Source organism: Sceloporus occidentalis, unplaced genomic scaffold (assembly GCF_023333645.1).
Source record: "Sceloporus occidentalis isolate IW3139 unplaced genomic scaffold, rSceOcc1.0.p SCAF_4, whole genome shotgun sequence".
NCBI classification, from domain to species: domain Eukaryota; kingdom Metazoa; phylum Chordata; class Lepidosauria; order Squamata; family Phrynosomatidae; genus Sceloporus; species Sceloporus occidentalis.
This window is the reverse complement of record NW_028316984.1, coordinates 121,014,429-121,029,764: the sequence shown is the minus strand read 5'-3', so window position 1 is coordinate 121,029,764 and position 15,336 is coordinate 121,014,429. Positions and strand designations below refer to the sequence as shown.

General features: G+C 42.0%; 1 protein-coding gene across 1 annotated transcript in view; it reads right to left on the bottom strand.

The window, feature by feature from the left end:
- Positions 1 to 14,563, bottom strand: part of CCND1 (cyclin D1) — a 29,014-nt gene extending 14,451 nt beyond the window's left edge. Inside the window, exons 1-4 of the mRNA XM_089521382.1 lie at positions 13,858 to 14,563; positions 11,798 to 12,013; positions 10,726 to 10,885; positions 3,448 to 3,596 (exon numbers count right to left, since the gene is read on the bottom strand). Of these exons, the coding sequence (XP_089377508.1) occupies positions 3,448 to 3,596; positions 10,726 to 10,885; positions 11,798 to 12,013; positions 13,858 to 14,055 (723 nt within the window). The 5' untranslated portion in view covers positions 14,056 to 14,563. The remainder of the gene's footprint in view (positions 1 to 3,447; positions 3,597 to 10,725; positions 10,886 to 11,797; positions 12,014 to 13,857) is intronic.
- Positions 14,564 to 15,336: the final 773 nt, after the last annotated feature.

Here is a 15,336-nt window from a genome sequence, read left to right as displayed (position 1 = left end):
TTTTTGTCCTATACATTTTGAATATATTATACTTTGCTAATTTGAACACGATTCTGACAATTTATTATTTTAAAAAATTAGCATACTGCAATTACATACACTCTGCTCTAACCATCTAAAAATCTTGGGATGTGTCAAAGACTACTTACAGAAGCGTAAAGAGAAAGATAGATACTGGCCAGAATCCTGTTGGGGCACTGTGCACTCATAAGTGGGCTTAAGTGTGCAGGAAACTTCGGCCTGTTACAGACTGCCAAAATAAAGTTGCTTTGGGTCTCTTTGGGGATATGCTATTTAAATGATGCATGGGTCCTAAGAGTCCGGAGGTCGCACCAAAGCCACACTCCATTCCTAAGCACTGGAGGGCAGCTTTGGTGCAGCTTCTGGATTCTTAGAATGCATGCATCATTTAAACAGCATACCTCCAAAGAGACCCGAAGCAGCTTTATTTTGGCAGTCTGTAACAGGCCAGAATTGTGAAGATGTACAATGTCCATATTCGGTAGAGGACTGCTGCTTCATAACTATGTGGCCTAACTGGTAAAGGGAGCAATAAGCAATGTGACACCAATGAGGGGTTCTGGTGAACAGCAGGCACTTCCAATGTGCACTGGTTACACATCTTTGAAATTCATTAACTGGGTTTCTTATCACCTCTACTTTGTTACATGTACACAGATTTACACTGTGTGAAAGAATGTACAGGATTCCAGCCATATTTTTAAAGAATAAAAGCTCAGTTTGCTTGTAAAGATTGAATCTCTCTTATCTGGAATTCCAAAATCCAAAATTGTCCAGATGGGTGGCTGGGATAGTGACACCTTTGCTTTCAGTATACACCAACTTTTTTCATGCACAAAAATATTGAAAATAAGTAGAAAATTGCCTTCAGGCTATATGGATAAGGTACATCTAAAACATAAATTCATTTCATGTTTACATTTGTTTTACATCTGTAAGATATCTCCTTATGTATACAGAAATGTTCCAAAATCTGAAAACAAACTGAAATCCAAAACACTTCTATAGGCCCAATTAGTTTGGATAAGAGAGACTCAGCCTATTTTATGATTCTATACCCAATTCCAATTTTCAAATTTTATACTCCCTTCTGCCTGAAAAAGGAGGAGTACATTGCTTCAGAGGCCCTTCCTCAAATCAAGGCATGTGGGCAAGGTGGCCTGGCAACACAGGCAGTATATATACCATTTGGGTTCCTTTCTGTGCTGCTATGGCTCTAGATAGCCCATCCCTGAGACCTTACTCAGATGGGTTCCTACTACCAAGGCAAGAAGCAGCCACTTTGAGGACTTCTGAGGCCTGCTGGAGACTCCTCACAGAGAAGCCAATCCTGCCCAAATGACCACAGGCTGAAAACATTGCTGTTTGCAAAATCTTCAACAAGTACAAATAGAACTCTACCTGCAACTTATTGCACGTAAGACATATGTTCTACAGCATTTCTCATGCTTTCATCAAAGCAAGAGCTCAGAGAACAACGTTAATACTTTGGGATTTAGTTTTGTTTTTCTTTATGTGACACAGTTGGCATGAAGTAGTCCCTCTGTGTCCAAGCTTTTGTTTTCAGCCATAAAACTCCTTTCCTTTTAAAAGGAGATCTGACCTTAAGCAGGTCACATTCAAATGCACTGTTCCACCTGGTTCTGAGATCAGCCATGTGATATGATCTACTCAGTCTTGTATATCAGAAATGTTTAAGTACTGCTTCCTTTTCAAATCAGATATTCACTATCAGTACACCAAAGCAGATCACTTTAGTTGTTATTAAGTCCCTAGTGAAATGTCTTGAATTGGTCAGCAGCCAGGTATACCCACAATGTTTGCAGACAGAATGAAAGGTATATAGGTTTAGTACTGGAATAACTACCTCATCTTCTTTCAATATCTGAAACAACCAAGAGCTCAGGCAGTGAATTCCAGCTGTTGCAACTGAAACACTTAAGATGCTACCTTCAAACTCAACTGCCACTGAATCCAATGAAACTCCCACAGAAATACTTTTAACAAAGACAGACAACTGTGCTTAGGACAGCAGGGTGAAAACTACCACCTGTATGTCCCATTTACTCAAGGTAATGAAGACCATTTGGAAGTATGGCAAAGACTCTGTTGACCATGAACAAAGGAGATGCCAACAGTGCATCTTAACAGTATACATGCCATACAAAAATAGGTTGTGTGGCTTTCAGTGAAATTTATTTCCAAACAAAACACATTTCTCTGGGGCTCTATGACATAAATCCTTGTTTGTCCCAATTCAATTAAATCCAATGAATTAATAAGAATTTTATGTGAGTTCCATTTATTTAATAGGCCTACTCTAGTTGAGCCTAACAACTGGATTTTCAATTTGGTAACAAGCTAAAAGAGTAGACAGTGAAGTCAGCAGAACCTTGATTAAACAACTTGCTTGGACTGAATGTATGTAATCTTGACAGAAAGACTAGCTTATGCTTTAATACTGCGAAGGGTAAATGATCACCATCTTAAATCCACAGAATGCAATACCAACATGTTCCAATTACTATGAACTTTCAAGTCCTATTTAGGGAACTACGTTTGATTAGTACAAAACATGTCTCCATACTCTTAGATCTTGTTTATTTATTTATGGTATGAAGACTTCTGTTGTGCACCAAACATTTGGTTGCAAGCCACAGAACTGACTTTATTTGACTCATTGTTGGCACTTAAAGACCTCACAAGAACCTTTTTCAAACATCTATTTATTGGGTTTTCACATTGTTCCAGCACAAAGATAAACTCTTCCCCAACTTCACGCACCATTAGGGCATGGATCATTGACTTTAGGTCTCCCTTGTAGGCTCCCTTCCTGCCCATTCACTCATGAAAGGTTTACTGCTCACTAGTTACTGATGAGCATCTTCATCTACCTCTTCACAAGATCATGGGAGAAGCATATTAAAATAAAAAAAGGAACAGGGGAGGAGAGGAAGGAATTCAGTATTATCTACTGTTCAGGTCTGTCATGCAATAAACCAATTAGATAATTAGAACCTCCTTAAGAATGTTTCCCCCTATATCATTTAGCATTAGAAAGAGCCTTATGAATGGTCAGAAATAAAGCTAAAATATCATTAAGTTGGTTTATTGCAACCACTCTTTCTTCAATAGCTTAATTACCAATAAACCAAATCAATATAGCCTTGATTTAAGAGTTTCTGCTTTCTTTTCTTGGCACTTCCTTCACTAGAAGACTTAGGGTGGTGGCATTCATCCCAAGCAATACAGCCAGGATGACGTCTGGCAACCCATGTAAACAACAAACCACCGGAAAATACAAGGCAAAATAACTTTTGGCCCTTGCTTCTAGTCTACTTCACAAGCAGAGCAGATGCCATGCTGAGGCACATGGATTCACATTAGATCACTACATTGCATCAAAGCAGTAAATTGATCACTTACCGGGTCACATTTGATAACTTTTGATAGGAAATGTGTGAGGCATTGGTAAGAGAGAAATGTGTTAGTGTTCCCAAGATGAAGACCTTGCACTGCTGCTACCACACTACCAGCTGCAATCATGGAAGGTGGATTCGAAATAAACTTAACATCTGTTAGGGGGAAAAACAAAGAAATAGAAATGAGGTTGTTTATACACTATTTCTTACAAATGCAAGTAAAAAAGGATTACCCAATCTAAGGCTGATGCACAGCAACCTAAAACATGCAGCTTAAGGCTGCTTTAAATACTGCAAAAAATGTTCCTGCAAGTGTAAGGATCTAGGCCTACCATTCTTCTAGAGCAGTGGTTCCTAACCTTTGCTTCTCCAGGTGATTTCAACTTCAGCTCCTATAATTCCTGGCTGTTGGCCAAGTTGACTGGGGCTTCTGGGAGCTGAAGTCCAAAACAAATGGCGGACCAAAGGTTGTGAGCCAGTGTTCTAGAGAAAGCTTGCCTCTTCTGCCATTCCTATTATTGTCAGCCAGTAGCACTGTAGTTGCCTGGCTGAAACACACCTGGAAGGCACCATGCTGGTGTCCCCAGGCAACTCCCTAAACATCTTCTGGTTGGAAAATGCTACTGCTGTACACATGCGTTAGAAACCAGTCTGGGTAGATTAGGATACAGATTTTATTTGCCATCAATAAGGAAAACGGATAGATGAGTAATTACATCTTACTGCACTATACATTGTTCCTCTGAAATATGACTGTAACTTTGCATTCAGCTAAGGCCATGAAAATATTTTGCTGTTAGTTTTATTTTCATTTTATGTGTTGCACTGTTTTTACTCTTTGCTGCTTGGCTTTTTTATGTGTCATTTCCATTTTTTCACTCACTGCATTTTAGATTTTTAATATGCTAACTTCCCAGAGAATCCATCAAGTCTAGAAGTGCAATAAGTACTTGTATTTATCACCTTACTATGGGTTTGATAGTGGAACCAACACTGAATCTGGATTTTGATGATGTCCAAACCATAACTTTTAATTATCTAATTTTCCTACATATTCAAGCACAACTTCCTTTCACTAGTGAGCAATATACAAAATGGCACCTAACCACTGAGCTCCATATTTACTAAGATGCACATTGCACCAATTTCAACGGGATTTACTCTGAAGTAAATAACATGGAGTTGCAGCTTAGGGCTTCTGTCATCATCATGATTACTAGGATGTATTTCCCTGCTGAATTTATTCCTCACTGCACACACACAGGATAAAGATCTTAGCACATTTTAAAAATAAGTCAGAAAAGTCAGTCCCACTTAACAAAAGCTGAGATTCTCAAATATAGCAATAGCTGTGGATCCACAGCTAATTAAGCTGACACTTCCTCTTGTAAATGTTTGGCTTCAACCTATCCACTTATCAGTGACTGCATTCTATCCTGGCAACAGGGATCTAATGTAAATCTGGCACAACTAAGTGAAGGGGGTCCCAAAAACTGGCAGACAATCAGTTATTCTGATGTGACACCATGCTGACAACAGCCTGGGCCCACTTCCAGACTGCACTGCTGTAGGTCTTGCTAGAGCCACTCCCAAGATTGCATGGGCTGTAACTGCCATCAACAGTATTTCTTCTTATGCCATCACAACCAGGTAACAATTTTTATTGTTAGGCTAACAATCTTCATCTAAGAAGACATGTCACTCATGACCATAACCAAGGATTTAAAGAGGGGGAACTGGGCTCAGTTAGAGTGAAAGCAGAAATGCCAGCCTATGGACATGCATTTATAAACATTTCCTGCAGACTACAACAGATATGTCTTTTCTTTTCTGATTCCTAGACTGACAACATAATGTTGGCTTTCATTCTTAAAATCCACTTCTGAATACATTGTTTGCAATGCGATTGATTTTTATCAACCAAACAGCATCAGGATTACTCCCTTCCTTCCAATCTGAAGTTGTGTGAGTAGATTTCTGTTCACTCAGTGGGATTTTGCCCTCTGCTTCTCCCCTGTAGACCTCTACCGTATCTGTTTACATGGATGGTGTCCAGCTTTCCAAATCAGATTTAGATTGCATAGGAGGCTTCAAGAAAGGTGAATCACTCTCTCCCATGTTTCTGCTGATGTGAGCATTTTATCATCCACTTGGAAAAGTTAACTGGACACAACCCAGTATTTCAAAATTAACCTGTTGACAATAGATGTTTCGGACTTTGACATACATACTCCCTTACTACTGACCATCTCCGTTGGGAGGTGGATATCCCAAACTTCTGAAGGTCCAAATGTTTAAACATCTGAAAAGGGCACTTCAAAATAGCAATACACACTTTTTCAATGAGAGCATTTGAGGCAGTGCTGGCAATTAAAAATATAATGGAGTAGAAAAGTTTATTGCACCACTTCCTGCCAATATGACCACTGGCCATACTACCTGGGGATAGTGGGAGAAAAACCTGGGCTACATCTACACTGCAGAATTAATGGTAGTTTGACACTGCTTTAATTACCATGACTCAATGCTATGGAGTTCTGGAATTTGTAGTTTTGTGAGATACTTAGCCTTTTCTGTCAGAGAGCTCTGACAGAAAAGGCTAAATAAATTATGAATAAACAAACTACGAATCCTAAGATTCCATAGGACGAATCCAGGGCAATTAAAGTGGTGTCAAACTGCATTACTTCTGCAGTATGGTAGTAGTCCTGGTGTCTAAGAGATGAACTGTTCAAAAGATAAGCAGTTTGGAGGCTTGAGAATTCTGAATAACCATTTCACAGTCCATGAACATAGGTTATGTTGGCTGGGTTCAGGGAAGGCACTAGGCTGCCTACACCTGATACATATATGTTGCCATTTAACCACAATAACATGTCTCGAGACATTGTGGTATAGTGGTTTGAGCACTGGACTATGGCTTTGGAGACCAGGGTTCGAATCCCCATTCAGCCAGGATCATGCATTGGGTGACTTTGGGTAAGTCACATACTCTCAGCCTCAGAGGTTGGCAATGGCAAAATCTCTTCTGAAGAAAGTTGCCAAGAAAATCCTGTGATAGGGTTACTATAAGTCAGAAATGACTTGAAGGCACACCACAACCATGTTTTGAGGCTTCCTTTCAATGACTCATATTTTTAGAGGCCAATGGTATTTATTCTTCCCAATCTCACTGACATAGCAGTGTTATTGGTTTTCTCCCAATTTTGGAATAAAATATCCCATGTGTGAAATATAAGGTCCAAAATCGGGCTGATTCACACAATTACAAAAACTACCTGCTCATTTGGCAACTGTCTTTAAAGAAGTAATAAACAAGAACACACATTTCTAGTCACACCCTCCTTCTTTCCAAGGTGGATGAGTGATAATGAAGTTTAAATGGTCGGTTTTGTGTCTGTCCTCATAACCACTCTGAACAAGCAACATGGGACAGACTTTTTTGTTGCAACACAACAAGGAATTATTTGTGGCAGAGACCACTAATTTCAGCATATTAATCAGGGGGGCCCTGCTTGGCTGTAATTGGATGCCCCCAAGTGAAGAGTGTGGCATCATTGTCAGTCTCCATCGCCTCATCTTGCGCTATTGAACGCTCAGGAACAAGGGGGCTTCGGTGAGATGAATTAGACCTGACACAGCTACAATGGGGAAGGGGCCCCCTCAATTGAAGCACACATCCCCAGTAGCCTATCTGAGACTTCATCCAAAAAGAATAAACAACTTCAGTGTTGTTAAAAAGAGAGGAGGGAGGGAGGGTGGGGGGGAAAGAGAGAGAAGAATGCCAGCCACCCTGAAGGGAGGACAAAGCAAGCATCTAGGCGCTGTAGCGCTTCTAAAAAAAAATTCCTAACAAGGCAAGTCACCCCTTTTTCCTTTTTAAATGGAGCAGCAATTCCATCCGTCTGGAGAGCTGGGGGCTATGAATGAAAATCTTTTCATTGAGGCAAATCAAACCTCTGAACATAAATCACTGGCTGCAAGATGCAACAGGTTCCAACTGGTCACATACCTTGAGACTTCCAATTTTAGAAAGGCTCAGAGAACAGAAGAGTTGTTGCAAACCCATTTCAAAGGAAGGGCTTTTTTTGTGCCAGGAGGAAAAAAAATCACATTCAGGAACTATCAGAAATCCAACTCAGAGGAACACAACGAATTATACTACCCCATCTCTCCCACTTGCTTCTCTTGATCATTTCACTTCCAGTTGCTAGCAGTGGTCTCAATTTGGATCAATGAAGCTCATTTCATTTCTGCTATTCCTTCCATTGCTTAACCATGCCAGGGCCCTATTCATTAGGCTAAACAGCTCAAGGATTTTTCTTCCCCTTTCTTGTTCTTCTCCTTCCACCCCAAGCCTCCAACAGCACAAAAGGAGTCTTTGGTGAAAACATATTCAAAACAAAACAAAACAAAAATTACAAAGCAAATCCATTTGGGCTAGGCAGACAGCTGAAGGAGGCTCACAAAAAGAAATCCATTTTAGCATCACCTTGGCTTGTAATCTTTTTTATATTTAGAACAAAACTCCACTCATAGAAATCTTCCAAACCCCCCTCCCCCCATCCTACCTCGATCAAGCTTAAATTGTTTTCTTTCCTTATTTAAATCTTTAAAGAAAGCAACTTTACTGCTTCAAACAATATCCAATAGTAAAAAAGGATCTTTACTTCAGTGGGCATTCAATAGTCTGATCATTTGCAAACAGAGAGTTTGGCCTGTTACAGACAGCCAAAATAAAGCTGCTTCGAGGCACAGTGGAGGTATGGTGTTTCAATGATGCATGCGTCCTAAGAGTCCAGAAGCCACACCAAAGCCACACTCCAGTCCTTAGGAGTGGAACATGGCTTTGGTGTGACTTCTGGAGTCTTAGGACGCATGCATCATTGAAACACCATACCTCCACTGTGACTCGAAGCAGCTTTATTTTGGCTGTCTGTAACAGGCCTTTGTAACTCATTCAAGGTGAAGCCTAGCAAATTAGAAAGGCGCAACACAGAAATGACAAATCTAGTCGAAGCTGTGGCAGAGCCATGTATCCTGTCTTCTTTTTCTGATCTCTAAGCATCCATAGTCAACTAATTTTTAAATGGTTTCTAAGGATAAATCCACCAATGTAACACCCTATTAAGCACTATTTATTGGGGTTATAGGGAGAGGAAGAATCCCTTGTTGACCTCCACACTCCTTTAAACTGGTGTAAAAGATTTCTGGACAAGGTTTGTATTCACCAATTCATTTTCCAGCTGTACATAGGGCATTTCAAACAATGTTTAAGATAGGCCTCTAGAGGTGGTTTCTAAAAAGAAACATAACATTGACAACAGATCAAAGTACTTGGCTCTTTGCAAGACTCCAACCTTTGAACTATTCTTTGTGGAACTGTTTCTGCCAGTGCAACAACTCAGGTTAAACATCCCCATATTTGAAAGAGGGGGCTGGATGAGCACAAGAAACAAACACACAAAAAGTCAATTAAGCTAATGCTACAGCTGTGAACTAGGCTTGTCCCACCAATAAGTTTTGCTACTGCAGAAGGTTTGATTTTCTAGCATGGTTGACTATACTATTAAGTTGGGTACCTCCCCCCAAGTTGGTTAGCAAAATAAATAAATAATATTTGAGTGATTCGAAAGGTATTGGCAACAAATATTTTCCAACACCCTCCACAAAAAAAACTACCTACCATCCTAATGTTAGACTTGGGATGAAAGACAACCTTGAAATACAATATTGACATGTTTTTTCTTTGGCTAAATTTCCAAACCAGAACACGCAGTAGGAGAAAGACCATATAAAATTAATATGACGGAAGGGGAGCTGCCTATTATTCATTTTTATTTTTGTTCTTTCCACAAAATTCATCTCAGTTGTGACATCACTATATCTAGCTCCAGCATCAATTTCACCCTTGGATTTTTAAATGTAATTCAGATTTTTTATTTTAGTGGATTCTGTATTTAAAACAAGCAGTCCCATGCTCATCTGGGATTATGTTTCTTCGAATGAGCTGTACTATATGAAATCCATCTATCAACTCTTGGTACGTGTGGCTTTTTTTGAAAGCATCAGTTAATACAGGGATGGGGATCATGTGGTCCTCTAGTCATAAGACTGAAAATCCCATCAGCCCTAGTTGGTGTAGCCAATGATGATGAGTATTACAATCCAACCATAGCCAGAAAACAAAACATTCCTAACCCTGAGATAGATCTGAGAGTTAACACTAGAAACTTCCTGTTAAAGGAACATGTGCTCTGGCAGACTTTGCTTCTTTGTTCTTTGGCCACTCTAGAACATTCTTGCCGCACTAGAGCTGTTCCTCTTTTTTTGTCTACCAATAGATTTTTCTATTGAGCCTACCACCCTCTTCCTCCCCCACCCCCCAAAAAACAGCCAGTTCATCAAAAGAATAGGAATGCAATGAAGCATTTCTAACTCCACACCCTGTCTTCTTGTTTAAGGACTGGGGGAGGGATAGGAAATTGAGAAAATAAAGTTAAGTATGGGGAGGTGCTTGAGAGTGCGGGCATGCAAGCATAGACTGCCTGTGAAACCCCAAACCAGGCCTCTCTGTGAAAACCTATAGTTGAGTTGGGTGTCTCTAGCTCCTCTTGAGGCTTCAAGAGCACATGGCTTCAGCAGAGCACGTGGTCAAGTTGGGTGCGGATGGCAGAGAGCTTTCTCTCTCTCATGGCCAGAGAGCTTTTTGCACATTTCCATGTTTCTCCTCTTGCTCTCTTGCCAGAAATTCTGAGCACTGGGAAGGAGCAAGAAAGGGCACATTTTCCCCCAGATGTTCCAGGGAAAGCAGATACACAGCCTTTACCCTAAGGACTGTAAAGCAGCAGCAAGAGCAAAAAGATTTTTCAAAGGCCTACCAATCCAGGGTCTCCTTGGCAGACTTCTGAGGTTTTAAAGCCCCATAATGGACAACCTTCCTAGCCTTTCTTTCAGGCTGACTGACAAACATTGTTTAATATTGTCAGGTATTCCACAAAATTCTGGAACTTACAGGGGAGTTTAAAAAACAAAAACCACACAATAACAATACCACTTCTTTTCTGACAAAACTCACCTTGGGCCAAGTAATCCAGAGTCAGAAAACGTGACTGTGTTTAGCACCAAGCATAATCTATGATGACATTTAGGTCCCATTTAGTTCCCCATTTACAAGAGTGCACTACGGGATTCTGGGCAGTGGGGAAGGGAAGAGGGTGTGTTTGCTGGGGCCCACGGACACACACGCAACACGCCGTTTTTGAGGGTGCAAGGCTCATACCTGTAGCACATAGAGCCACAAAAGTCTGGGCGTGTTTACGGATGATCTGCTTGCTGTCCTCAGCCACAGGCATTTTATTTAGAAAATGTTCAATAAAATCATGTGGGGTCATGGCAGCCAGATTCCATTTCAGCTTATTCACCAGAAGCAGCTCCATTTGCTATGGGGAAGGGGGAAGGCAGAAAGAGGAGAAAAAACAACCCATGGTTACAAAAATTCCTTTTTTACATATGGCTAGAAATGCAAAATTTGCAGCTAACATAACACCCTATGGAAGCTTTATTTTCAGGTGGCATGTTTCAGGCTACAGAAACTGGGTTCTTGCCAAACACAGCAGCAGCCATAATGCCACCAAAGAAGGGAAGTAGGCGGGAAAAGCGCCTTTCTACATGAAAATTACATAATTCGGTTCCCTCCCCCCTCGCTTCCCCCAGCGCCATCATCACCCAGCTGCTCCCAACCAGTGTTTCATTAACCAGCACGGCCTCTGGTTTCCAGCGCAAGAGGGCGCCAGACACCTATCTTCCCCCACAATCTTGCTCCTGTATTTCTCCTTCTTGGGAGTTCATAATAAGGATTTAACATATTAGGGATTTTTCATTCAATTAATCTACCACACAATGTGGGCATCAGCTGTCTATGGGGTTAACTCATACCCCAAGGCTTACTCACCCAATGCCCCAATGTTAGGATGGCACATCAACTGTCTGATCCTGGTGCACGCTTATTTAAAAATATAAAATCCCTCTGAAGGGATTGGGAATTATTTCCAAGTACTGTGCAGACAGGACTGCATCCCATTTGGAAATATTGAGCATTTGAGCCTTTGCGCTCAACCACTGGCCACGTATTCAACTGTACGTTTTCCACGTGTGCCTGTTCATGCAACTAAATTAAAGTTTGCACAGATAACTGAGGGAAGAAGTTAAGTGAGCAAACCACAGTTTTCAGTCTTAAAAATGAGGGGGAGGTGTATATGTTTACGAGATCCAAATAGCAAGAATTTATCAGCTGGTTTTCCTTTGTGCAATTCTTTGTTTTAGTTCCCTGACGAGGCAAAGTATGAAATTACCAGTAATTCGTTGGGTCTAATGGAGTTATCAGTGTAAATACACAGTTTTTCTGCAGTTAGAGGAATGGTTTCCTTCATTTTTGAGGCCACGAACATGCAGGTAGCTCCCAGCAGTTGTAAGCGGCTTTTCTTAAGGGGTTCAAAGGAAAGGTATCGGTCCAAATAATTCATAGCTAAGGGGAAAACTTCCTCTTCGCACTTCTGCTCCTCACAAACCTGAAGAGGGGAAGGGGAAAAAATAAATAGAGAGGGAGAAAAGGGAGAGAAAAACAAGGAGAAAGAGAGAGTTGAAATAAACCAGTTTAAACTTTGTTTTGGAACCAAGTTGTTTGCTTTTCCTTCAAAGCAGAGAACTTCCAAGTTTTCAAAGAAAAGTGGAGGAAAAGCCAATTAAATGGGATTGTATTAATAAAAATAAAACCCAACAAACTAACAAGAGAAATAAAAGTGTCTTGTGTGAAAGTGGAGTGAGGGGGGGAGAACTGAAAGAGAAAGTCGCAAGTGAGGGGGGAAATGTGGCGTTGAAAAACGTGGTCGGGCGTTGAGGGGGGTTAAAAGAAGGGATAAGGCCTGAAATCCAGGGCCCAGGCCCTATATTAGAAGTAGAAAAAGGGGTGCCCCACAATATTTGGGGTTTCTGTGGGGCTGAGGTGCCCCCTGTTGGCTCCAATGGTCTTTGGGTGCTGCCTCCCCCCCCCCCCCCAGTCTCCCTCTTGCTCAGACACAAAGGTGGCGTCGAGGAGAGGCAGCTCCACGCGCTTCGCTCTTTTTTGCCCTGAGAGACGTCATCTTTTCAAAAAATATTTAAAAATATTTAAAAAATCACCCGGGGCTCCAAAAGTGGCTGAAAACAAAGCCCAAGCGGTGCTTGATCGATCCCAGCCCCCCAAAGCCCCGGGGGACCCTCAGGAGAGACACCCCGAAGTCAAACCCAAGGGCCCCCCACTCCTCTCCAAATCTCCTTTTCCCCTCAGAGGAAGAGCAGCGTGCGACATCGGCCAGCAGCCGGCCTTTCGAAAATTAATTAAAAATACTTCCCGGGCGGCCAGCTTTTCGGGAAAGGGCTGAAAATGTAGCCCGGGCTCCCCTGCTTCTGAGGGGACCCCTTTGGAAGGCGTCCTCCGAGGGGGACCCCCAAATTTACACTCTTTTTGGGCGGGCGACCTCTGCATGAGGAGAAAGTATGTCTGTCTTCCTGAGGGAGAAAGAGAGAGAGGGAGGCATGGGGTTTTCTCTTTCTCTCTTTTTCTGGGAACAAAGGAAACTTCCCTAGAAAGACCCCCCCAAGTTTTCAGCCCAGGGACCCCCCAAGGATCCCCCTTTGCCCCCCATTTCCCCTCAGGCGGGCTTCTTCCCTTCCCCAGTTATTAATAAACCCTTGGCCCTTTGCAATATAAAAAAAGAACAAAGATGGCGCGTAATACTGGCACGAAGAGCACTTGCATACGTGTCCATGGCTTATTAATTTTAAATAAAATCCCCCCTCAAAAAGGCAAAGCCAGGTCGGGGGATCCCAATGGGGGCCTCTGGAGCTCCTCCTGGGATCCATGGATCCCGACCCAGGAAGTGAGAGAGAGAGAGAGAGAGAGGAACACACAGAGAGAAAGGGGACACTTTTGGGGGGTAAACTTTCAAAACTTCCACTTGCTGGTGTGTGTTTTTCGGGGAGAACCCCCACCACCACCCCCTTATGTTTCTTTGCCCAAATCCATTCCAATATTGGGACTCCTGGGTGCATGTGTGTGTGAACAAATATTATATTGCCTAAAAAGCAACAAAAATAAAAAAGGCAAGAGGAGGCAGGAGGAGGAGAGGAAAGGGTGGCCTTTGCAACGAGGTTTTTAGGGTGCAGGAAATGCAAGGGAAAAGGGAAAGAAAGAGAGGGAGGAAAGTGAGCAAAAACGAGGCAGACACGCTACTAAGACCCAGCAATGCTTTTATTGCAACTATATATATATATATAGTTGCAATATATAAATAAATGCAATATATCTATATAATATTTGATCCTTTTTTGCATTTTTGTTGTTGCAAGAAACTCTTTTTGTTTTGTTACCAACCTCCAGCATCCAAGTGGCCACGATTTTCCTCATATATGGTAAGATCTCCTTCTGGACGCACTTGAAGTAGGAGACGGAGGGCGAGCAGGTCTCCTCGGCCTTGAGCATCGTCTGCAAGACCCGGTCGTTGAGGAGGTTGGCATCTTGGTAGGCTCTCCGGATGGTCTCCACTTCGCAGCAGAGCAGCTGATGCTCCATGGCTCCCCTGCGCTGCCTGCACCGCGCCTTCCTTACAAGCGCCCCTTGCCCTCTCCTTCTCCGGCTTCCCTGGTTCCTTTATTTATTCTTTTGCAGCAAGGCTTAGAGTCACTTCTCTCTGGCCTTTTCTCCTTCTTCTCCTTCCCCTTTCCTTCCTTCCTTGCCTCCTCCTTCCTTGGATGCTTGCTTGCTTTGCTTTGCTAACTTGCTGGCTGCTCCTCCTGCCTGTTGCTACTGCTTGCTCGCTTGCTTGCTGCTGCTGCTGCTGCTACAGCCCTCTGGAGGCTGCAAAACTTTCTAACTTCCAACAAAACTCTCCTGTCTTGAGTCCCCGTGACGTGACTGTTGTTAAGCAGAGATCAAAGCCCGGGCAGAGAATGCGAAAGAGAGGAAAAAGAGGCAGAGAGGGAGGGAGGGAGGCAGGGAAGCCAACAGCAAGAGGGGGGAAAGAAAGAAAGAAAAAGAAAAGGGGGCAGAGCCCTAGAGCCACCCCATCGCCTTCAAGCAAGGGGCTTTATTATTTTAGGGTGGGCTTCTTCTTCTTCTTCTTTTTAAAATGCACATGCAAATCAGGAAGAGAGCAAGCCTCCTTTTAAAAAAAATATGGGGGGGCAGAGAGAGAAAGGGATGATAGTGGTGGGGGAAGCCCAAATTGTCTTTCCACTGGATCAGGCAGAATTTTTCATTCATATATTTTTTCATATATATATATACATATATGTATGTGTATATTCTATAAATATAAGAAAAATTCTGCCTATGTAAGAATTTTTCGTGTGTGTGTGTGTGTGTGTGTGTGTATGAAAAATTCTGCCTGATCTAGTGGAAAAGACAATATTATATGTACATCCACTGGACCAGGTAGAATGTTTCTTATATATATTCATATATATATATATATATATATATATATATGAGAAAAATCCTGCCTGTTCCAGTGGAAAGACAATTTATAAATATACAATATAAATGATAGATAGATAGATGTGTGTGTGTGTGTATCCTGGAGAGGGCTTGGGGAGTCGGATTATGAATGAGGCCAGGCCACACACAGACACAGAGGGGCTTTCGGGTTCATTGGCCAGGGCTTTAAAAAGGCTTAAAGAGAGGAGCCACCAGTTGAGGAAAGCACCAACAACACCCCCCCCCAAATACTAATATTGTTATTTCACAAAATGGCCTCAATCTCACTATGATCATGTTTGGAAAAGAACCCAGACTTGTTGAGCCAGAGTACTGCCATATAAGTTTCATCTTCCTAAGACTGGTAGGGGGGGTGTT